Source organism: Eschrichtius robustus, chromosome 18, assembly GCF_028021215.1.
Source record: "Eschrichtius robustus isolate mEscRob2 chromosome 18, mEscRob2.pri, whole genome shotgun sequence".
NCBI lineage: Eukaryota > Metazoa > Chordata > Mammalia > Artiodactyla > Eschrichtiidae > Eschrichtius > Eschrichtius robustus.
In genome coordinates, this window is record NC_090841.1 from 69,828,401 (window position 1) to 69,853,349 (window position 24,949).

Below are 24,949 nucleotides of genomic sequence, written 5' to 3' on the forward strand. Positions count from 1 at the left end.
CCAGGATACACAGACAACGTTCAATAAAACGTCCTAATTCAGAGAGAAAACTAGGCTCAAGCCATGCTGTCATCACTGCCACATGGCTCTCCCAGAGTCAACACAACAGCAAAGACAGTAAGAGGGAAGAGGGGAAAGCAAGGTGGGGGTACATTTCTATCTCGGTCCTCTTTTCCTTCCTGACACATGCCCAGAAGAAACTGAAAACATTTACTTTAAACACCTATTTAGCCACTGATTTTCAGGCCAGACTTTGCGGTTACTAAAACGGCTAAATAGCCTGACCCTCCACTATAAGTATTAAAAATGTATGATTCCACTCATAATATTAAGGAGAACAGTCTTCAAGCTCAATGAGGTATGAGATACTAGAAAATCTGAAAGAGAATAAGTAGATTTTTCATCCTTAAAAGATAAAATAACAATAAAAAACAAATTTGCAATTCAAAGAAATTAATCATACCCATTTAGAAAAAGAAAAATAAACGAAATCACGAAGACAGCTGATAATAGTGATTAAAGAAATGCCAGTAAGATGTATCCAGACCCATCAGGCCCCAGAGGAGGAGACGCCCATTCTGATCTCAAAATACTCACAAAGCTCGGCTCCTTATTCAAACAGGCCTCCACAAACTCCTTGAGGGGTTTGCTGTAGTTTCCTTCCAGCGTCGGGGGGTTGTTCTTTGGAATGAGGAACAAAACCTTCATGGGGTGCAGCTCGGAGTGAGGCGGCTCCCCTTTGGCAAGCTCGATCGCCGTTATGCCCAGGGACCAGACGTCCGCCTGCAACAGCAAAGCATTCAAAGGGACGTACTTCTCAGGAAGACAATCTCAATGTGCGTCTAAGGTTTTGAAAAAGATACTCATTCTTGACTCAAGATAAGAAAAGATAAGCCTTTGGTATAACTTCAAAATAGGCAACACACAGGAGAAAAGTTAACACACAAAACGTCTTCTGCCTCGACATGGAAGACGGCTCTTGGCGATTTCTCCTCTTCCCTTTGCTGCTGGAGGTGGGAGGCATTCCACGTTCATTTAAGTCCCTGAGTCAAGGGGACGGGGAACCCGAGGTGAGCGGGGAGGGCGTGTCTGGGGACCAAAGCGTGTTTGCGAACCACCCTGTCCAGCGACGTGCAGAAGCCAGCACAGCCCTGCGGCGAGAGCCGGCAGCCTGGCCTCGGACGCGGTTCAACGCCAGCTCTCCAGCCGGTCCTGCGACCTGAGACAGAACACCTAACCTGTGGAGCCCAGCTCCCTCCTCTGTAAACTGGGACGAACACTAGGGTGGTTGTGCAAGACGCTTCACGTGGCACCCAGGACTTAGAGAAGATGCCCACACATCCACAGAAGTAGAGAATATCAACCTGAGGCATCCCCACATGCCCGTCACAGGGTTTAATAGTGAACAATCCACCACACAGGCTATGTTTTATCGCCATTATAGCTTAAAGTAAATCACAGGTGTCATGACATTTTTCCCCGAGTACTTCAGTTTGCCAACGTAGGAGCTTTTAGCAACACCTAAAATTAACAATAATTACCCAATATCATGTACTAATTAAATTTTCTCAACTGTTCAAAACAAGTCTTCTCATGGTTTGTCCATCTGAATCAGGATCCAAGCAAGGCCCGTATGTTGCTCTGACTGTTCAGTCAGCTGAGGCTCTTCTAATCTAGAACAGTCCACTCCCAGTCTCCCCAGTGCCCCTGACCTAAGGGAGAAAGAGGCCCCAAATCCTAGATTCCTCTGGGTCCTTCCTGCTGCCATGCATGCGTTCTTCCAGTTCCTCACTTCTGGTTGAGTGACAGGTCAGCTACATCTACAGCCTTTGTCGTGTTCACTGTCGGCAAGAATCAGGTGCCGAGCGGGGCAGCCGCTGTCCAGCTGCCCAACCCTTCCTGCCCGGCCCAGGCTGTGGCCACACCTGCTCAGTGCAGAGATGAACGGGTTCCCTGACCATGTGCTGGGAATGAGAAGCGCTCTGGTTGGCAGGCTTTCTCACAAGCCGAAACCAAGCCACAGCAAAGAAGACAGAAGCTGAAAATGAAGCGGAAACCCCACAGGCAGGCAAAGAACGGGGCGAGGGGCACAGCCGCCTGCACTCGGCCTACACGACCTCCCTGCTCCCGTCACAGCACCGCAAACCCATCCTAATTCCAGGCAATTACGTCAGAACCTAACACATCCCTCACGCCCACTCCATGGCAGGGAAACGGAAAGGCTGGAACACTGAGCAGGTCACCACAGGACCCAGACGTTCCCAACCTCTAACAACCCAGAGAGGACTCACCTGCCACGTTCCCCACAATCCTAGGACGTACGAGAAGTCCTAGCAACAATCTCCCCTGGGCAGCGGTGGGTGGGACGACGCCCACCACACCTCCTACTTCCTTCTGTTCCAGTGAAGGTGGGAATAACAGACAGCAAGCCTTGTGGTAAACTCTTTGCACTCAATTTGTACTAAAGGGATGAATCTGGAAGATCCAGTATCGGGAGTAATGTTCCTACCTTCCTTTCCTCTGCTTTATTTTACATGTGTACTACTTTAAAAATCAGCAGAAGTGTGATGTGTTCCAGGGTCCGACCCCCAGGAGGAGGAAGGTGGGTGCGGTGAGCATCTGTAACCGTGGCGGCCGCAGGAGGACAGGAGAAAGGGCACAGGTCCAAGGAGAAAGGGCGAGTTGCAAGAACAGAGGCAAAAATGACGAGTACCCGACTCCTGTACGGTAGCGGTTCCTTTCTCAAGTCTGTGCAACTCCACAGCTGCCTGCCTCTCTTGGATTTCATTCAACTGCTATTGTTTGCAAAGCCTGCCACTCGACAACAATCTGGCTTATGGCCATGCAGATAGAGATGATCCCTGATGGATGCACCTCCAGACCCCCCAGCATCCCGTCATCACTTAAACACACTCTGTTTCTGGAAAGCCCAGCCGATGATGGTGTCTGCTAGCAGCCTGGCACGGGAAATGAGCCTGTGCTCATTTCCTTCAGAGACCCGAGGGCCTGCTATCAGGCTCCAGGCTGGACAACTGACAGGCAGCAAGAATTCAAGGACCTGCACCTGCTTCCTATCTGACAATACAGACCAACTGAAGTCGACTGATGTAACAGCCTTCCCAGCCCCACCCATAACACGCCTCCAAGGTCTTCAGAGAAGAGGCACAGGCACTGCTCTCACCTTCTTCCCCTGGAAGGGTCACCAGTAGAGCCACATCAAGACAAAATGTGTGTCACTCCCCCAGGCAGCCAGGCCAGGAGCCCGAGCCTCGGCCCGGCCCGCCCCTTGAACTTCTCTTTGGATCCTCCTAAATCAACCAGGTGCCAGGTGTGCCGCTCTTGACCTCTCGGTGCCCTGGGTCCCCTTCCTACCCCTGGCTTAGTGCAGAGCTGTCGTCCTCTGTCCCTGGGACTTCTGTGGGGGGCTCCCGAGAGGTCTTCCTGCCTGCAGGCTCCCTCTGCAGACATCTAACATCCTGCTGCCGAATTTGGAAACCTTGACTGGCACTTGAATAAATGGCAAGCGATTCGGCATTATGTAGCAAAAACCATAAAAATATCCACACTTGTTAAAACCAATTAATTCCACTTCTAGGAATCTACCCTAAATAAATTTTATATTTAGAAAATGGTAAAGGCTGCCCAAAATATTCAATAGCAGCATTACTTATGCTAAACCTTAGAAGAATGATTACGTTGCTATGGCACATTAACTTACTGAAGTATCAAGTACTCAACAACGATGTTGATAGACAAACTCAATTGTACTTATGATTCTCTATCACTGTATCTACGAAATATGGCATCAGATTTAGAACACGTGCCTGGATTTTAAAATAAAAGTTATGTGGGGAAGGGCAAGTCATTTGCCAAAGCAATTAAAATTGAGGTGTAGGAAGAGAACTGTTTTACCACCATGTGGGAAAGATAGGAAATTTAGCTATTAAGAGAAAACAAACAGTGATTTTCAATAATGAGCCTAAGTCCAAAGTTATAAAGGCAGGTGCTTTGAACTGCAGATATTTCTTTGTGAACAGATTTTTTTTCTCCGTATGTGGTTAGTTCTGGATAGAATTCCCCTAAAAGTGACAACACAGAATTATCTGCTACTGATGAGCAACAGGGGTGAGGGGATGCGAGTCGGGTGCTACCAGTATACAACAACTCTCCAAATCCTTGCAATAATACCAAGTTAAGTAAAAGTAAGCTGGCTACATCTCTGCAGACAAAATACAATTTAAGTGGCATAAAAAATTTATGTATACCAAATATTGTATAAAGAACCACAAGAGGGGGACTTCCCTGGCGGTCCAGTGGTTAAGAATCTGCGCTTCCACTGCAGGGAGCACGGGTTCAATCCCTGGTCGGGGAACTAAGATCCTGCATGCTGCGCAGTGCGGCCAAAACAAAAAAAAAGAAAAGAACCACAAGAGGAAGAGGGAAAAAACCATGGAGAACCCCAAGTAACAGTTGTAACTAGTCAAAAACATAGCTCATGGATTTACTAGAAACTATTTGCTTAATTAGATGCAATATTTAGGAACACATTAGTAAGTGGCATCTAGAGGTATAAAAACTGTTTATGAGCAACTCCATAGCAATACACGGCCCAACCATCACTTCATGCTAGGATAAAACCTGTCATGAGTCCCCAAGCTGGATGCTTTTCCCACTCACATCCTTCCCCCACCTCCAGGGCGCACTAGCCAGGAGGTGGGTAATTCCTGGTCCTGAAGACGGACCAGGGGAGTCCCATGGGCTGGCATCGGGAAAGGAGGGCCAGTCACGTGCCAGTGGACAGGCTAGCCTTTCTGATTCCAACTGACGGCCAATCCCACTGTGCTTCCACTCATCTTTTTTTTTTTCCGTCAACACATCACTGTTTCCATCTTTCACCACGGTTAGACTGCAAACAGTTATTTCAGACGTGACTGGACACCAAAATAACTTAGCTTGTGCTTGGGTACTAGGCCTACAGATGCTTTTCTTTTCATCTCATTTTTTCCGGTACTTTCCAGATTAAAGACTATGTGCTGCTTTTGAGACCAAAAAAAAAAGGAAAGTCATTTACAGGAGAATACTGACACCGGCCCCTCAGCCTCTACGGGAGTCGTTCAGTTAATAGGAAGTCTACCACGTTCTTCTCCTCAACCTACAATTCCAGCGCAAACGGCTCTCCTCTCCCCCAGCGGGCTTGGTCTGAACGTCCTTCCCTCGTCTCGGAAGGGCTGAAAGGCCTGCGTCTGTGAAGCCCTCCCCAGATCACTCCGACCTCCTCTCAGCACCCCTGCACCCCCCGTTCACTGGCAGAGCGCCCGACATGCGGTGCCGCGCTCACTCACTGAAGACGTAAATCTTCAGCACAGCGCTGGGCTCAGCTACGGCAAAGACAGAAGGGATGAGTACAGAGAAGGGGACAAGGTCCTCACCCGAGTCGCCAATCCATCCACTAACACACCAGCCTAATATCCTTACAAAGGAAGGGGAAAAAGATGGAGGTTCTTTGCCGAAGACCCCGACTCCATCGATGACCCCACGGGCTTCCCGGGGGCAGAGCAGAGCTCTCCCCCGTGGCCCCATCTCCACAGTCTGGGCACTCCTTACACCAAGCCACCCCAAGTCACCTTGAAAATAATATGCCTCTTAAGGCACACGGGCCAACACGACTTAGACATGCTGTGCTCAGACCAAGAGCTGAGGTGTCATCATCAGCCCAGGCAAACGACAAGGGGCCAAATGTACTGGTTCCAGAGGTGACTGTGCCAAGCAGGGCTCTAGACGTACACACGAGACTTAAGGCCAACACCCCCTTCAGCTCAGGGACGTGAGGATGCTGGTGAGGCAGGTGCGGTCCATCCTCACCCCAACCCCACCTGCCTTTGAGAATCAGCACGTGTGCCCCGACGTGAAACTGCCGCGAGCACCCTGCTTCCCCAGGGACCCCGGGGCTGCCAGCTCTTGACCTGTCATGAAGAGACTAGTGGGGAAACTGGCTAGACATACATGCCAGGACAGAAGGGGGCACGGGAAAGAAGCCGAGTGTGTGTATCAGGAGAGCAGAGGTGCCCCTCAAAGAGCGTAACCGCCCTGCCAGACGAGCCTCAGACAGGGGCAGTCACTGGAAACTGCTCCAGGCAAGAGCTGCCAGCCCAGGGGCACATCCCCCCACCCTCAGGCCCCGGCCTCTGGCAGCCTTTCCTGACAAACCTCAGGACTCGGGCCCTGAACCTTATCTGCACTTCCCACACCTCCTGTGTCAACAAACCTGGGAAGAGAATTTCACAAACATCTTCACTATGAGTTCCAGCTAAGAGCTGCTGGGTCTGATCCAAGCAAACGAAAGAACTGGCTTTTGCCATAAGCCAGAGTAAAAGGTAAGGTAGGTAAGGGTTTGCAAGAAATGTGACATGCTTTCTTAAGCTCCCCAGCCAAGCGTGCATTCCCTGTAAGTTTGCGACAGTGTCTTTTAATCTGTCTAAAAAAAAACACCGCAGCATCTACTGATCACACAAGAGCATTTTGATCTCGACAGCTCCAGGAAAAAGGTGACAAAGCTTCACGATGCCATGGGATCTGTACAGTGCAGAGGCCGCCTTCAGCAAACACCCAGAGAAGCCCTACCCAGGAAGAAAGGCGGGGAAGGAAAGGTCTCAGGCAGCCCGGACAATTCTTGAAGAAGTGTGAGGTGAGCAGTGATGAGTAACACTGAAAAGGTAAGATCTGAATCCTGAGTCACAGGGGCCATGGTTGACCAGCTAACTAACCAGAAAGGGAAAGAAGAGAAGAATCAGTGGGGTGTAATCAGATGAGTTAAGAAACTTGGATTCTAGCCCCAGCCTTGCCAAAATCTAGACCTGAGAACTCTGATAAATGGGCCTCAGCTTAAAATAAAGAGAATGAACTGCACACGTAAGTTCCTGTTGAGTCTTAAAACGATACGACCCCAGGAAAAGGGACAACAGCAAAAGCTGCTGCTGAGATCAGAAGTAGCTATGGAGGTAAACCCATCCCAGGGGCAAGGCAGACACACCAGAAACTAGACAGCTCTGCTATCTTGAGGGTTGAAAACCGAATCGTCACTTATTGGCCATTGGCTACCAAGGCCACGAGGACGCCTAGGGGAGTCACGGCCACCATTACAACTCGACAGTGAGAGGGCCAGGTCCGCCTCTGCCGCGATGGACACGCACCCCAGCAACTTCAGCACCAACGCAACAGCTCCCCACGCCGAGCTTAGGTCCCCAGGAAAAGCTACCCTACGCTCCGTGTGCTATGCTTCACAAGGTGGGGATCTGCCAGGTATTGAGAAGATTCCATTTAAAGAGAAGAAATGGTGTTTGGCATGTCAGTGTATCTGAGTTAAATATTTGTTTGCCTAGAAATACCGGTTTAGAGAAGCCTATTCTCTGTGGCCCACGTGGAGATCTCACTGCATTCAGGTCACCGAGACAGAGTCGGTGTGGGATGTGAGAGTGAAATGAGGTCTAGGAGGCGGGGGTCCTGGGCTTTTTGAGTCTATATTAAACAGTTTTAGAAAGTTGAAGGGCAACAGGGAAGAAAGAAGACAGGAAGAGCTGGGAGAGTGCAGCATATGACAGGTGAAAGAGGTTGGAAAAGGGAATCACGATTTTGCCTCAAGTTGGTAAGGAGCCGCTGAGGACAACAATCCCAGCTGGGGGGGATCTAAATGCGAGGACGGGAGGCTGTGCGGCCGCCCGGAGAGCACTCTTCTGCCCAGGTGCGGGCCTTCCAGTTCGGCGGACTCTCCGTTCCTCCCGTGGGATCCTTTCTGCCCTTGCCCCTTAAATAGTGTTCAGAGTTCTGCCCAAGGCCCGCTGCCCTCCCCCACTCCTCAGGCTCCTCTGACCAGCCAGCCAAGGCACCGCCCCTCACCTTTGAGTCGTAGGCCGACTGCTTGATGACTTCAGGTGCCATCCAGAAAGGGGTGCCCACGAAGGTGTTTCTCTTTATCTGGGTGTCTGTCAGCTGGCCCGCCACTCCAAAATCCGCCAGCTTCACCTCTCCGTGTTCAGAGAGCAGGACGTTGGCAGCTGTAAAAGAGAACCAAAGACGTCTCCTGCCGTCATCTGCTGGAGAGTTCCGCCCGCTACCATTTGGGAATAGGCACACGCGTGCCCCAGCACCATCAGGCGCTCGACAAGAACAGGGAGCAGGGCTGTGCTTCCGGTGAGACCCCCCCATGGCCCGCCCCACCTACCCAGGCATGTCGAAGGCACTCTCCGCATACCCACAGGACAACTTCCCTTGAGAAGAGAAGCACAGTTAAAACTCTACAACTAACACTCCTTCCTCGCCTTGGGTATTTCAAAGGAATATCAACAAGATGTTTTCTCACCTTTAATATCTCTATGAATTTTCTTCTCCGAATGCAAATAATCAAGTCCTTTCAGTATTTCTCTTAATATAGTAGCAATCTGGGTTTCATCTAAAGGGCCAGGTTCTAACTAACAAGAAAAAAAATGATTAAAGTTACTTAAATGATTAGATGAAAAAGTGTGAGATGATAGAACAGAGTCAATGTTAAATGGACGAGAATAATCAAACCTGAAATCTTCTTCACTCCAAAACAGAATTAAAACCTAATTAAAAGGCCCTTTTAAAAACCCCACAAAGAACCGGAGAAAATGACTTTGCTGAATGAAGCAAAGCTGGCTTAAGAATCAAAGTCGGGCCAATGAGAAAGGCCGTGGTCAGCCTGCCGTGCCTGCCGGCTGAGCTGGGAGGGATGTCAGTCCAGAAAGCAAGAGCCCAACACCTTGCAGTGCTTGCCAGGGAGGGGACAGAGCAGCCTGGCTCTGTCCTAACATAGGTAACGGTTATCAAAACACAAGTAAGTCAAAAAGAGAAGGCCTGGGAGCTGACTGCTTGCTGCGGCTACCCCTGCATGAGAATTTTTTAAATCTGAATTTTAAAACTTGGGGGAAGAGAGCAGAAAAGAGCTCAATCCCTCACGATTGAATTTTTTTATGTGATATAATATATATACACACGTGTGTTATGTAATAGAAACATTAGTTAGTATATTACCCCAAATGACATAATATTTGCCTGAGAATAAATTTTTCAAGGAAACTCGAAGGAATTGACACTGACTCCTCACTGCTGTTAATTATACAAAGATGTAAGGCAGACAAGTCAGGTACACACATCCCCATTAAAGGAAAGAAACTCAGACAAGTTCTAGAGCTCAGTTCAAACTGGACAGTAAGCCTACCATCACTTGTACAGCAGGGAATTCAACCACAACCAATCGCATAACTACCTCAGCAAAACCACCTAACACTCCACCCAGAGGACAAACAGGGGAGGCGTCAGAGAAAGGGGCAGCATTCTAACAATGTAATTTTTCATCCGAATGATGATGTTCGGTATTACGTTTTCAGACTTGACAGTGAATTCCACCATAACCCAAATTCACAAATGTTAGTCAACAGGATGACACAATTCCATGATGCTCACCGAGTAGGTTTTAAAAGATAGATTTGCTTTAAACCAAAGGGAACGGAAACCAAGACACGCCTTCTGAGGTAGCGTTCCGACGGACACATTTTCTCAGACAGACAAGTCCTGCTGTCTCAGGGCCTTCAGTGGGATGGTGGTGGTGGAACAGCTGATCATTTCTGGGCCAAGGTCGAGGCACAGAGAAGCCCCTTCTCACTTCATAACAGCGTGATTGCAGCTGCCCCGCTTTCTGGTCCATCCAGTGAGCTGGTCACAGGCCCAACCTGATCCATGAAAATCCGCGAAGCCCGGGAGGAAGGGGGGGGTTCTCGAAGTCGGGGCCACCTCTCGGGGACTCCGGCCTGTCTGGCAGCGGGGCCCCCATGCTCAAGCCACTTTCTCACACTCAGAACCCGGATGGAAGGGAGGCTCCTTGCTTTTCGTTTCACAGTGTGCTACAGACGCAGAGAAGTCACACTGACAGGTAACCAGCCCCCCAGGAAGTCCTCCAAGTCCTAATTAGGATCCCGCCCACGACTGCCGCAGACCAGGGCGGCCCACTGCGCTCTCTGTTCCGCAGAACCTAATTCCTCCCCAAGTTGTCTGACCCAGAGTCTTGTTCTCAAGAAACACATCAAAACAACTGCTCCCTAAGCACACAATCTGGAAACCCTGCCTTGTCTGCCTGCTCCACATCTATTTCTGAGTTCACAGATTGGGGGTATTTTAATACTCAAAATGAGGAAAATGCACTTTTCTCATAGCCTGGGGAAAAAGAGGAAGGAGGCAGAGATGCTGGCGAATTTGCTCTTATGCCCCAGTACAGACCGCAAAAGGGTAACCCTGCCGTTCAAAATGCTCTCCCAGAGCAGGGCTTCCATCTCCTCCTCCAGCAGGTTTTCACCCAGGCAGACAGCCAGGAACGTCTGGCTGGACTTGGGCTTACCCACCTCCACCCTCCTATGATCAAGTGTCTGGAAAGGAACGGCGGAGCAGCCTGGAGTCATCACCAAGGAGAGAGAAGACTGAGGAACACGAACTGACACATCTTCTGCTGGACCATTTAAGAGCCGGCTCTCTGACTGATATACATATATATATATGGTTATGCCCTTTTAAATCTGGCCTAAACACCACCCACCAATGATTCATAGGCGGGGGCAGGAAGAGAGAGACTCTATCTACAGGGCAGGGAGATCCTTCAAGGTGTCAAAATTCACTGTAAAGGGTATTCAGTTGTTCCCTAGAGCACAGAGCTCCTCGCTGGCGGGTACTCACATTCTCCACCACTAACATTCCTAAGCAGTCTCTTCATTAAGAGGACTGTGGAATCTTCAAATAATCTCTATAAAAGAAAGACTCAGAGGAAAAAAAAAAAAATGTAGACTGCTCCTCGTCTCTGGGTGACTTCTAATTCCCCCTCCCAAATCTGTTTTCCCCTCTTCCTCTGTAACAGACTCTCGGCCTGCACGTGGCCACCCAACTAGAGACCGTATCTGCCGGCCTCTGCAGCAGCAAGTTTGGCCACATGACTGAGTTCTTGCCAAAGGAATACTTGCAGAAGTGCCCCTTCCCGGTCTTGGCTTTGAAACACCGGCAGCCAGAGAGGATAAGGACTGAAGACCATGGGAAGCCACCCACCTCTGCAGGACCCTGACGACCACATGGCCCGGAGACCACTGACCCCACGTGTGGGAGAGAAATTTCCATCTCGTGTGAGACACTGTTTGGAGACCACCACAACAGCAGCTTGGCCTAAACATGAATGAATACGTCATCTCATTTTTTTAAATTCACATGGCATATTCATTTTTAAGTTTGTCAAACATCTCTGCCTGACTGAGTGACCAATTTATGTAGCCTAGTTCCTTCTTAATTAAGATTCCAAGGTTGCCCCTTAGATTCTCCTATCATACTGACTCATCTTTTAGTCAGTGAAAAATCTTCCAGTCTCAGGCCCTCTGTTGCTAATCCTTATTCCCCTTCTCCCAATTCACCTCATGCTGTTTTATTTTCCTTGTAGCACTTTCCCACATGCGATATAATCAACTGTCCGCCTCTACTTGGAAGCTCAATTCCAGAATGAAAAGAAAGCCAAAAAAAAATTAACTATCACACATGCTCACAAGGCAATCCTGGGTGAAGGAAGGTGCCATCTTCCTGCCCAGGCTAAGGTGTTATTAAGACTCAATGCAGGGAATTAAACTAATGTCTCACAGCCTAAGTAAAAAGGCATGATAACTAAAATGTAGAGTGAAAAAAGCCACCCGGTCTATAGTATTTCGTTATAGCAGCCCCAGTGCATGAAGAGAAAGGATGAATCTAGAGCGAGGAAAGAGCCGGCGAGATCTTCGTGCTCTGGGAAATAGCAGAGCCCTGCCCTTGAACAAGACACCGTCATCTTTCCCTCCACGGGGCCTCGTGTACAGGGGCTGCTCCGAAGACATACAAACGTATCAGCATTGTGCCTCTTAACAGAGAGAGACATTAAACAAAGGCAAGGTGGGATTTTTCTAAGAAATGCCCCAAATCCATATATTCAGCTACCTGGTAACAAATCTTCATATGCAACAATACTCTGGTTTTTAGAATCTTGTGTAAACATTTAATAGACACTCTCAAAATAATCTTAATCGTCTTCAACATTCAGAAAACTCTTGTGTCCCATTATTAAAGTGCATCTTCTTTGAGGACTGGGGTCAGGCCAACAGAAAAGGGATAAGAGATGAAGAAAGATACGACAAAGTCAGAGGGAGGGGAAGGACAGCGCGGGGTCAGGGCTTTGCAGCTGGTTAAAACAGGTCCAACGTCCAGCTCTATCTGCTAGCTGGCACACCTAACTTCTGAGTATTTCCGTTTCCTCGAGTAAAATGAGACGATTTGGGGACATTCAAAAAGGGACGCCTGGTTCTTGTCACCAGAGCCCCTGATGTGGAAGATGGATGGCAGTTTGCTGGGACTCGCACCATATGGGATTTTAGTTAATAAGTGGAGAATTCGACACTTCCTTCCAACTGTAATGTCTAAAATTTCACAGACTTCAAAGCTCCAAAGAAAGTTACCACTAAATAAATTATTGTGGCATTAAGAATGAATAAACTAAAGCATTTAGAGACTAGAATTGCTGTTCTGAAGGACTCAATGTTGGAAAAGAGTCCCCACAAATCATCTTATACATGCCACAAATGCAACTCACTTAAGATAATAGTAAATCTAATTATACAAAATGAGGCAATTTTCTGCATTTCTGTAGTTAGTTCCCAAAGGAGTAAAAAAAAAAAAAAATGAAAAGCTCTTTGTGTCATATGTATATTTACAGAAAAGAAGCAAAGGAAGTCATAAAATTTATCCAGCTGTTTTGCTGCTTTCTCCATTTTAATATCACTGTTTATACCATATTAAATTTTTTTCCTGAACTTTCCTTTTGACCAATTTGCTTTTACGGTTTATAACATTATGTGATTTTTTTAAAAATTGGGTACATAAGCCTTTCAGAGATACATACAGTTCTAGAGGTTTTACCTTCCCCCCAAAATACTAATTGTTACTATTACTGTGAGAAAGTAAACTCCTTTTAATCAAGGGGTATTTCTTTTCTTAGTGAATAAAATCTGTGTAAACTGTAACCACCAAAAAATGCTAGCTTCTTTCAGCTGTGAGACCAGTGAAAACTGCAGACCTACCATCCTGACAACTGTCTAGCAAGCAGAACCCACGCTCTAACACTAAAATGATAGATCAGGCCTGTCTTGGAAATCACCACTCACCCAAAAGCCCAGCTTTTACAGGACGGGCAGGGAAAGAGTGCTGATTACGTTGATTTCACCACATAACCACATGGGGATGAAATGTCAGGGGCTAAACAACTGTGTGAGATTTTTCAAAATTTGTTTTGCATATATTGTGTTTCAAGGATGACTTAAGTAATGCTCATGATTTACTGGTTGTTTCTGAGCATCTCATCAGAGGCCAACATGTAACCATGTTTTACCACAAGAGGGGAGTTACAGACTGTGACTTTGAGGTCATCCTACACCGGAGCTGCCTCTACCATGTGTGTGGGCTGGACACCTAGGTCCAGGCCAGGTAGGAGACACCGCCACTGGCGGGGGTCCAGCTCCACCACAGACACACTGTGAGCGCAGCAAGGCCTCTCTGCGTGTGCATCCAGGAAACAGAAACACGCGTTCCTGCTTGGCCTGACGGCTGCTCCCATTTGTGATACTGTGCCCGTCTCTTACCTCTGATATCAAATTTTAATTTTAAAAATTCTAGTTCTGATTAATCATAAATGAAAATGTTCCACGCATATTTTAGAAGCGAAGTTACTATCTGAAACATGAAACAATGATGGGGTACCAGCTCCACAAAAGTTAAAACCAGTTTTAGAAAATAAGAAACTGTTCTTAAGTCAGACACAGCAGGCGACATCCTTCATGGCTGCTTGGAATGAATTCACTGGTTTCCCATGAAATAGCAAAACTGTCTTCAAAAGCAGATCTGTACGCAGACGTAAGCTGGGACGAAGTGAGAGAGTGGCGTGGACGTATATACACTACCAAATGCAAAACAGATAGCTAGTGGGAAGCAGTCGCATAGCACAGGAGATCAGCTCGGTGCTTTGTGACCACCTAGAGGGGTGGGATAGGGAGGGTGGGAGGGAGGGAGATGCAAGAGGGAAGAGGTATGGGGACATATGTACATGTATAACTGATTCACTTTGTTATAAAGCAGAAACTAACACACCACTGTAAAGCAATTATACTCCAATAAAGATGTTAGGCAAAAAAAAAAAAGATCTATAATTTACAGTAACGTATCAGAAGCAGAAATCCCTATTATAAGGAATAGTTTGGTCCTTTTTTCATGCAACTTAAAAGGGAAACAGAAATGTAAACAGAATTATCTTTACAAGCAAGACTGACTGAGAAGACCTCGGATGCGTATTAAACACCCAACGTGATACTTACTAGGTCCAGCGCGGAGCCTCCACCAAGATATTCCATTATTATCCATAATTTAGTGTCCTACAGAAAAAACAAAAAGAGAGACAAATTATTTTTTTTTAAAAAAGCAGAAAAGATTATTTTAAATAATCTAAGGGTATTTTGCGCTGTCATTTTGGAACTAGAAAATTTTATAAATACACAACAGCGAGAAAAGCGTGTCCGAGTGAGAACTGGGTGGGAAGCCTGCGCTGTGCCGGAGGGGCCCCGCACCAGAGCCCCCGGCAGTGCGCTCCACAGCTACTGCACCAGGGCTCCGAGGGGCGCATCTGTTTTCACACAACCTCAGGGGGTGATCCTCTGGCACAGGAGCGTTTGGGAACCAGTCCCCAAGGCCAGTACCATGCACACCCATCCTGCCCTGAGCGTCAGACAGGAGGCGACCGGAGCACAGCCCTGGGGACGGGCCACCTCCCCCGCCCCCCCCACCCCCGCCTGCAGCTCTGAGATGCGCAGAGGGCAGGTGGCATAGCTGGTGCGGCCTGTCCCCCACTGCCTTGCTCTGGAGCTGGGCGGCCACCCTGAAGGCCGCCATCCCCCCCTCCGGGATCTCCAGGAGAGCAGAGGGGCCCGAGCCTTGCCCCAGTCCTCCAGCCCCCTCACCAGCCTCCGTGTCTTGTGTCTCTTCCATCCGTCTCTCCTGAAGCCCCCCAGCGCCCATGGCTTCCAGGGTTCTTTTCAAACACAAATCCCCAAGTGCTACTCCCTTGAAAGCCAGCCAAGCAAGCAAACACCCACCCAGCCCTCCCAGGGGATGAGGGCACACCGGTGCGGGGTCAGGAGCACAGGGCCTGGGGGTGAGCCAGACCCCGGCTCACAGCCCGCAGACCTGGCAGTTGCTTCCTCTGAAGCCTCTGACTGGGTGCCTGGCCGAGCGAGTGCCCGCACCACAGCAGGCAAGCTTGAAGGCTGGGGGGCGCGGCGACGTGCCACGGCCTGCGGCGCCCGGTCCACAGCCTGGGAGCAGGTATGCCAGCATCAGGCTGCTTTCCTGCTAACGCGGCACTCTCCGGTTGCTTTCAAGTGCATCAAAAAGAAGAAAAGCAAACAAAACCCTTCCTAGGCTCTTTGGTACCTTCAGGATGGAGCTGAGCCCGAGCTCTTCAGAGCAAGCAGGGCCCTCGCCAGGCCCCATCCTCGCTGCTCCCTGGCTCTAGCGATGCTGAAAGATTTGCTCTTCTGGACTGAGTCGCAGTTTCTTCAATCAGGAAAACCCTCACCGGCTCCCCTCTCCGCCCCCCCGCCCCCCCCACTTTAGCACCTTTGGTCTGATCTTCACTTAGATTTGCTTGTCTGTGTTTCCCACCAACAGCAAGCTAAGCGGCTGGGGGCAGCGCCTGGCACGGTCAAGCCCAGGAAAGGCGGCCTGTGGCACCTGTAGCGGAGGAAGGGCAATAATGCTGACTGCATGTTCACTTCAGGGAGGCACTCATGCCTGCACTACACTTGTAAGTTTCTTTTACAATTTAAAATAAATCCTGACATCTGGAGCCAAGTCTGTGATATTATAAAGAAACATCCCAAGTTTTACTGCATGTGGAACACCTTCTCAAGTCTTTAAATGCCCTTGACTCCTGATACGATGAAGACAATTCCAGTCTAGACTGGAAAAGGCACAGAAACCTTACCTGATGTGTTTGGGGTCTACCTGATAGACACAAACATTTACTCACTCAATATTCATCCAGTCCTGGGCACCAGCCTTGAGCAGGCTCCAGCACCCCCTGCTTCTGACTTCAAGAGAACTTCCTGGCAGAGAGAGTATTCTCCAGCCCTCCTTTATTTCACAGATACGCCCAATTCTTCCCCACGCCAATACCTCCCGAACACCTGCTCCTGGAAAAGGTCCGTGCTGTTTCCTCTAGACACCCCAAAAGCACCTTGTTTGAGAGCGAGAAATCAACTACTGCGGGGAACGGCCGACACCATTTTTGATGGCACAGGAAAAGCTAAATGGTTTTTCTATAAGGAACTTGGGAGTGCACATTTCTACTCTCGTTCTCTTTTCTACGGCGCTGTCTGGCCCGGCTCCCATCCCTTTTACTTCGTGGGTGTTGAGGGTGAGTTCCCTACAGCGACATCAGCTCTGGCAGGCAGGTTCCCCCACCCCGCATCTGCATCTGTGGGGAGCTGGGGCAGAGGAACAGGACACCCTGGGAAACAGTCTGTGCTGACTCGGAGGTTCAGGGTCACTTTGCAGCTTCCGGAAGCAGCGAGACAGGTGACCCCGCCTCATCCTCCATTCCAAAGCTCCAGCTCCTCACTACCTACCAAGGAAGCAAAATAACCCTTTGCACGGCTCCCTCTCCTTTCAGGGAGTCATGACAGGGGACAAAGTGACCTGTTCTCCCGTAACCCTCAGGGGCACTTCAGCAACAGCAGAACACCTGGCAAACCAGGTGCCCCCAGCTGAAAGGCTTTATAAAGTCCGAGCCTTCACTGTATCTTCCTGGAGAGGAAGATGCAGTAAAAAGACCAGCCCCGCTTCTCTGTTCATCCAGCTCGTTCCTGGTACCAGACAGGCCAGGGCCTGAACGCTACCCAACACGAGGTCCGCCAGATTCAGGGGGCACTCAGGAAAACAGCACTAGGTCCTTCATTCATTCAGGCCATTGCTTTTTAAATACTTGGCCAGGTCCTAGGACCCAGGTGCTTGTGTCCCCAGTTCCACCAGTTCCACCAGTCTGGGAATGGAAATTGCGTCAAGAAAGGTTCCACTGGTCCCACCTCTCAGCTGAACCTGCCTTCCCGCCCCACGGGGTGTGCCGCTCACCTCGGCCGCCGAGCCAGCGAGAGAGCGGGGGAAAGCCCTGGGGACGAGGGGTCAGCGGCCTCACCGGCTCTGTGCTCTCCGCAGCCGGTCCCCGTGGGGAGCCCGTCTCTAAGGCGGAGGCCAGACCTCCAACGACTGGCGAGTCGCAGCTCCCAGGAGTGGGCCCCAAGCGAGGGGACAGCAGGACCTGCCGGGTCACAGAGGCGGAACCAGCTGACTTTTAAGATGAACCGAAGGATGAGTTGGCACCGGGGCGGCGATGGAGGGAGGGAACGAGGCGCTCAAGTGCGGTCAGCCAGCAGGTAGGGCAGGAGCGAAGCTGCAAGAACCTAACGTGGAGAGCGAGAGGAGGGCCAGAGAATGGTCCATCCTGTAGCCTGTTGATAACACTTCACACTTCCTCCCAAAAGTCACCGGAGGGCACCGGGGCCGGCTCTCGCTCTTACTCAGCCCTTGAGGTGTGCAAGGACGAGGCCAGGAGCAGGCCAGGAGCAGCGAACAAACGGCGCCTGCGCGGCGGGGAGAGGGGCGGGCTGGGGGCGGGGCACAGGCTGGGGGCAGGGCAAGGCGGGGGAAGGCAGCCTCGCTCAAATGCACACGGGCAATGCCCTCCACCGACAGGAAGCCCTGGGGGACGCAGCAGAGGACAGGCTGACAAAGGTATCCACAGGTCCTTCACGCAGCGAGAGTCACTCTCCTTTCTCTTTAAAACAAAACCATCGCTGGTTTTAAGATAGCTGACAGCTTCTACCAAATTCCAGTACGAATTCCCAACTCTGTGGCTTGGCGGACCAGCCCTTGGCAAGCACCGACCCACCTGCCTCCTCCTCTCACCGCCAGCTTCTCCCTGCGCCCAGCTCCAAGGCCCGCAGGCTTCTGCACGGCTGCTCCCGCTGCCAGGTGTGCCGCCCGCCGGCCTCTGAGGACAGCATTCGGGGTGCCCCTCTCCCTCCTCCATGCTCCAGGCCCAGACTCTGTCCTCACTGTCCCTGCCTCAGGGAAGGCAGCCCGGCTCACCCTCCGCCCAAGACTAGCCCCACCAGCAGTGCCCTCCGTTCACCCGCCACCTCCCATTCCCACGGGTGACCCCCAGCCCAACCGGTGACTCCACTACCCCCTTCATCACCTCCCCCAGCACTCTCCTCCTCCATGGCTGCATTCCTCTGGACTCAAGACTTCTCTTTCTCTAGGCTGACTCTCTCCCACGGTCCCAACGAGTCCAGGGCTATTGGGTCTGCTTGGCTCCACCCTCTCCTGGCTAGAATTCCCCAACGCTAACCCTCAGCTGCCGGTTCCTCTTTCTGACCGAAAGGGAAGGGTACTAAGAACAACCTTTGCCTGCCTCACATGCTGACTGGGACAGAGATGCTGCGGACGTCATGAAAACCAGGGGCAGAGCGAAGGCCGGGTCTCAGGATGAGCGGAGTCCTGCGGTGCAGACAGGACCTGTGCCGCGTCAGCTGGCCCCCGCGCAGCACCTCCCCTCCAGTGCAGGACACTCATTCAACACAGGCAGAAAAGGCCTCTGAAATCTGCCACCAGTCACCATCCCAACTAATAATTTCTACCACCCACCCCCAAAGAAGAAACATTCAGAAGGGAGTAAATGGACCAGCTCAGGAAAGATGGGCTCTGAGGGCTGCAGACCAAGCGCTCCCCGCGGCTCCGTCAGGATTTCTCCTCTTCGGCACCACCGGCACTTGGGGCTGGATAACCTCTGTTGTGGGGCTGCCCTGTGCATTGCAGGGCGCTGCGCAGCGTGCATCCCTGGCCTCCGCCCACTAGAGGCCAGTGGCACATCCCCAGTCGTCAGGGCCAGACACTGCCCGTGGCCTCTGGGGGCCAAAGTCGCCCCCACTGAAAACCACTGAGCTGCACAGTCAATGTCCATAAGCCTGAAGTGCTACTGCACAGAAGTGCTGACCGGTTAATTCTCTCCTCCCCTTGGCAAAGCCAGTTGTTACACCCTGCAGCCTCCAGGAGATAGGAGACCATCACTAACTCACTGTGAGACACCTAAGCTTGGAGGGCCTCAGCCAGAAAAAAATGGCAATAATCTGTATTTCTAAACCTCACAGTTCACCTGACAAGAAAATGAGATAATGAATGTGAAAGCACTTTGCAAAGCTCGGGGGACTAAACACAGGCAGAGTGCTATTAGCCCCCTCAACAGCGTCACCCATAAGTGCCTCGAAATAACCTGGTAAAACCGAAAAAGCCCAATTAACAAGTCTAAACAGTGTTTCTCTGCATGGGAGTTTCTGAGCGGAATAAAATCTTGAACAATGATTCATCCACATTCTACACTAGAATGAAAAAATAATTACTGCCCTACAAGCCTTGAGGCATGAGTGTTAGAGAAGGATGGTCTGGTCAAGGGACACAGGTGACCTGCTCGACCAAGTGACCAAGCACTGTCACAGCCCAGATGCAGAATCACTGCCCTCATAAAACCTTCCAAGTGAATGACGTGTGAGGCACTCTAAGGAAAATAAGTAAGAGTTCTTAAAATAAGAATGATTTTAATCAGAATAATTTCATGTGTAAAAAATGACCCCAGACAATGGAAGTTACGAATGACCTTGTAAGAGAATTTTCTCATAAGGGAAAGAAAACAGTTATTTATTTAATAACTTCAGGATTCACCACTTAAAAGGCACCGAAGTGTGTAAAGCGAGGCGTCTCTCTCTCGCCCCTGGCTCCTGGCTGTCCAGCCTCCGCGCCCACCAGCTTAGCGACGCATCTTCTGTGACTTCATAGAAATATCTCTGCAAATACCTATCAACTCCTTCTCCACTTCTATCCAAATGTAACGCTCTATACACTGTTCTATATACCTTGCTTCTCCTTGGAGCATTCTATACTTGTCCATAAAGGAATTCCTTTTTTTTTTTTTTTTAAAGCCGTAACTAACCCACACCCTATTGACAACATCAAGTTGCTCCCATTCTTTTGCTATGGTGAGCCAGGTGTCAATTTCGTGGATGTATCATTTGGGGAGTTGCTGGAGGCTGAGTCAAAGGAACACACTTGAATTTAAATAGATAATGACATTATTCTTCAAAGAGGCTGCCTCCAGCAACGTGTGAGAGCTCATTTCCCTTTTCTTTGCCAACACACCATGTCCCTTGACAGTGTAATCCAACTTTTTTTCAGTCATTCTTAGGAGGTGAATGAATTGTGTCCCCCTCCTAAATTCATATGCTGAAGTCCCGACCCTGAGTACCGCAAAACGGGACTGAATTTGGAGACAGGGTCTTCAAAGAGGTGTAAGTTAAAATGAAGTCATTAGGGTGGCCCCTAATCCAATGTGACTGGTGTCCTCATAAGAAGAGATGAGGACACAGGCACACACAGAGGGACAACCATGTGAAGACACAGGGAGAAGATGGCACCTGCAAGCCAACGAGAGAGGACTCAGAGGAAGCCAGCCCGGCCGACACCCTGACCTCAGACTTCCAGCCTCCAGGTTTGTGAGGGAATAAACTTCTGTTGTTTAAGCCCCGGGGTCTGTGGCGCCGTGTTACGGCAGCCTGAGCAAATGACGGTCATCAATCCATTGCCGGGGGGGGGGGGGGGGGGGGGCGGGGGGTGGGCGTAACTCACAAAGTTTGTCTTTCATTGTAAGGCTGAACACATCCTTACATATTTTAGAGTCATGTATGTTTTCTTTTTTGTGAGCCCTTATTATCCTTTGTCTGTTTTTCTATTGACCTAATATTAGGGGAAGTAGCCTCCTGTAACACAAGCCACAAACACAGCATTTTCCTCGTCTGTCTTTTGATTTTGCCTTTGGTAGTTTTTTGCTCGTGGAAATTAATGTACACACACAACACCAACAACAACACCGCTTACAGGCAAGCTTGCCCTGTACTGTCTGGAGGTGGTGGGCTGGCATGGCACTCCCCATGTTCACAACCCTCACGGGTGCTTGACAGACATCAGACGACGGAGAGGTTAACTCAAGGTGAATGAGAAAAGGGGTGGATTCTGCACCGTTAACAAAGATTTTTACACCATGAACTCTGAAATGAAGTTAAGCTCTGCTTTTGCCTCTGCACTGTAAGGAAAGGCTCAGCCCAGGAGGTCTTTTACTGAAACAACGGGGAGTCCCAGACTTCCTTAGGAGTGTGGTTTTTAAAGCAAAGGTACCTTTTTGCTAAGGTGCTGTGCAGGAACCCAGGCTCTCAAGCCCGGGTTTGGATCCTGCCTCTGACCCGCACCAGCTCTGGGACCCTGAGACCAGTCCTGAAGCCGCGTTCAGTTTCCCATTTGCTCCCGGGACTAAAGAACACCCCACCTCAGGGCCGTGCCTGGCACACAGCAGTGCCCATGAACTTGAGCTATTAATACCACACTAACTTTAGAGTGCCCCCTGTCTGAACCCAGGTCCACTGGGAGGCTTGTGAAACTAGGAGGCAGGAAACTGGTATCGAAGCCCAAACCCCACCTCGTTTTACAGTCAAAGCAACTCCCTGACACTCATGGCACCTTCCAACTACACTCAAGGCACAGAACACGATCCCTGACCTCAAAAATAGCTGATTTAATTGTTCCTCTGTCTCACAGATGTCAGCATTCCTTCAGTGATTCGCGCCTACTACGCACACAGTGTCACTGGGGGTCTATAAAATGAGTAGGGTCCGGGCTCTTTTCCTAAATAAATCACTTTTCATAATAGAAAAGTGGGCAAATAACTACCACCAGCCAGCCTGTGGTGGGTACCACAAAGACACAAAATGCTGTGGGTGTTCAGAGGAGAGGCCCGTCTCATCAATTACCTACACAACAGAACTAATGGGGAGAGAAGAAAATGAGAAGATCAATCAGAAAATCAATGGCCAATAGGCACATGAAAAGACGTTTAATGTCGCTAATTATTAGAGAAATGCAAGTCAAAACTACAATGAGGTATCACCTCACACCAGTCAGGACGGCCATCATTAAAAAGTCTACAAATAACAAATGCTGGAGAGAACGTGGAGAAAGTGAACCTTCCTGCACTGCTGATGGGAATGTAAATTGGTGCAGCCACTACGGAAAACAGTATGGAGGTTCCTCAAAAGCTAAAAATAGTTTCCATATGATCCAGCAATCCCCCTCCTGGCATATATCCAGACAAAACTGTAATTCGAAAAGATACATGCACCCCTATGTTCACAGCAGCACTATTCACAATAGCCAACAACCTTAATGTCCATCAACAGATGAATGGATAAAGAAGATATGGTACATATGTACAATGGAATACTACTCAGCCATAAAAAAGAAGGAAATAATGCCATTTGCAGCAACATGGATGCAACGAGAGATTATCACACTAAGTGAAATAAGTCAGAAAGAGAAAGACAAATACCATATAATATCACTTACATGTGGAATCCAAAATATGACACAAATGAGCCTATCTATGAAACAGAAACAGACTCACAGACCTAGAGAACAGACTTGTGGTTGCCAAGGGGGAGGGGGCTGGGGTCAGCAGATGTGAGCTCTTCTGTATAGAATGGATAAACAAGGTCCTACTGTACAGCACAGAGAACTGTATTCAATATCCTGGGATAAACCAGAATGGAGAAGAATATATTAAAAAAATAATGTATATATGTATAACTGAATCACTTTGCTGTACAGCAATAATGAACAGAACACTGTAAATCAACTACACTTCAATAAAAAAAATAAATTAAAAAAAGAAGAAAACAGAAAATTGAAGCAGGATAAGCATGGGGGGGGGACGACGACGGGTGCAGGGGGGGACGACGACGGGCGCGGGGAGGGACAGCCCAGGCTTCCACTCTTTCACGAGGCCCTAAAAAGGACAACAGTGGTCCAAGACAAAGTCTTCTAGTGCTGGAAACAAGCATGCAACCAGAGAAAGGCCACTACCTGCAAATATCAACTAAAATGACACTGCGCAATAAAACCTGAAACGGCACAAAGAGAAACAAATCAACTGAAAATTTCTGGATCAAATCCTTAGAAAAAAATCAAAAGCATCACTACGAATTATCCAAAAATACTGGAAACACTACATACACCAAAAGCTATACAATACAACCAAAGATTTATTCGGAGGAAAACACAGTATTACACATTTTCATTACCAAGCCAAAAAATAGCAATAAAAAATTACAGATGGAGACACTTTTAAATGCAAACAGAACAGGTCACAATGTTTTATTATAATAAGCTTAAAAATTTACAATGAACTAGATGATTTCTTTGTAATGTATGAATTAAAATTTACTCAAGAAAGAAGAAATGGGTAGGGGAAGAAATGGATCAGTTATGGTCCTCTAAAAATATCTATATAAAGAGGAAGGAAGGAGGCAAGAAAGGATGGGAAGGAGGCAAATGATTTTGCCCTTGAATGTTTTAAAAGAACAGAATATTCTAGGAACACTCCTGAAGCACGGGACTCTTCCTGACATCACAACATAACACCAACACCTGGAAAAGGTTATCATCAGTACAAGAGGAGGAGGAGGGAGGTGCGTTTCTACGTGCCAGGGATGCGGTGCCTCCTGGGACAGAGGGCTGTCATCTAACGAGAGGAGTTTCTAGAGAAGAAGAAAGGTGCTTTTGGAAATGAACATTAGGTGTGAGAGTCTCCGCACATGTGAAACGTTTGCATCGTATTTTCTACCACCACCTGCCCAGCCCCACCAGGCCTCGGGCCTGCCTGTCGACCAGGTCTGCAGTGCTTTCCAGAGGCCTGAACCCTCCTCTGTGTCCGCTCGCTCCATCGCCATCAGAAACCTGACATGACAGCGAGAACACAGCCAGAGCTGCTGTCCTTCCAGGCCATCTCTCACCGCCCCCGCCCCCGACCACCAGTGGCCCAGTGGGCTGGGACCAGGACACTCGCGGAAGGAGGGGAGAGTGGCGTCCTCCAGGGCCTGAGGAGAGCCACACCCTCCTTCACCACAGGCTCCCTGAGGGGACAGCCTCGGGGCGCCTCGGGTCTTCCTCTTGGTCCAGCAGGGGGGGGTCCCAGCCTCATCCCGCAAGAGTGCGACACCGCAGCACCGCATGCTTTACCCAAGACCCTCATAAGGAGTATTTCACTTGATTCTCCCGGTAATCCTGTCCGTTTAGGTAATCAGCTTCTTCCGCTTTACGGACGCGGATACCTCGTTAGCGCGGGGAGGGGGAGCAGCTGGGGCTCAAATCCAGACTTAATGTTGAGTCAGAAACCTAAACAGCAAGAACCACAGTAACAAACATCACAGACTCTAAGCAATTTCTAAAGGATTCCAGTGAGGAAAACATGTTCTAGGGTAACTGTTCTTAACTGGTTTCCTTTCAGAGAGCAATGAACTCTAATCTTCCTGCCTGAAAAAAGACATCGGTTTACAAAAGGTCTGCCTGTGACTTGCGGGATTCACACGCCCTGCTCCCTCGTGCCAAGAACAAGAACTTTTGTCCTCACGTCCTGCAACAAACTGGAAAGAGCACTGAGCCGTCCCTAAGACGCTCTTCTCCGGGTTTACGTCACAGGCTTCTCTCTCCTGGAAGAGGCCGCCTCCTAACTGTGTGCATGTGTGCGCCGCTGAGGTTCAGTAATTAAGCCCCGCCCCCCGGATGGGCACTGAGGCGCTCCTCTCTTTTGCATCAGCACATATTCGCCACAACACAGCAACAGATCTGTTCATGGGAAGTTTCTGTGCTGAATGCTGGTTAAAAACTAAGACGGATAAAAACA

The 24,949-nt window shown here is 49.3% G+C and overlaps 1 protein-coding gene across 2 annotated transcripts in view; it reads right to left on the minus strand.

Moving 5' to 3' along the window:
• STK24 (serine/threonine kinase 24) overlaps positions 1 to 24,949 on the minus strand; it is a 103,207-nt gene that overhangs the window by 11,109 nt on the left and 67,149 nt on the right. For both annotated transcript variants that reach the window (XM_068526479.1, XM_068526478.1), the window contains exons 3-6: positions 14,433 to 14,489; positions 8,357 to 8,465; positions 7,894 to 8,051; positions 598 to 783 (exon numbers count right to left, since the gene is read on the minus strand). In XM_068526479.1, the coding sequence (XP_068382580.1) occupies positions 598 to 783; positions 7,894 to 8,051; positions 8,357 to 8,465; positions 14,433 to 14,489 (510 nt within the window). The remainder of the gene's footprint in view (positions 1 to 597; positions 784 to 7,893; positions 8,052 to 8,356; positions 8,466 to 14,432; positions 14,490 to 24,949) is intronic.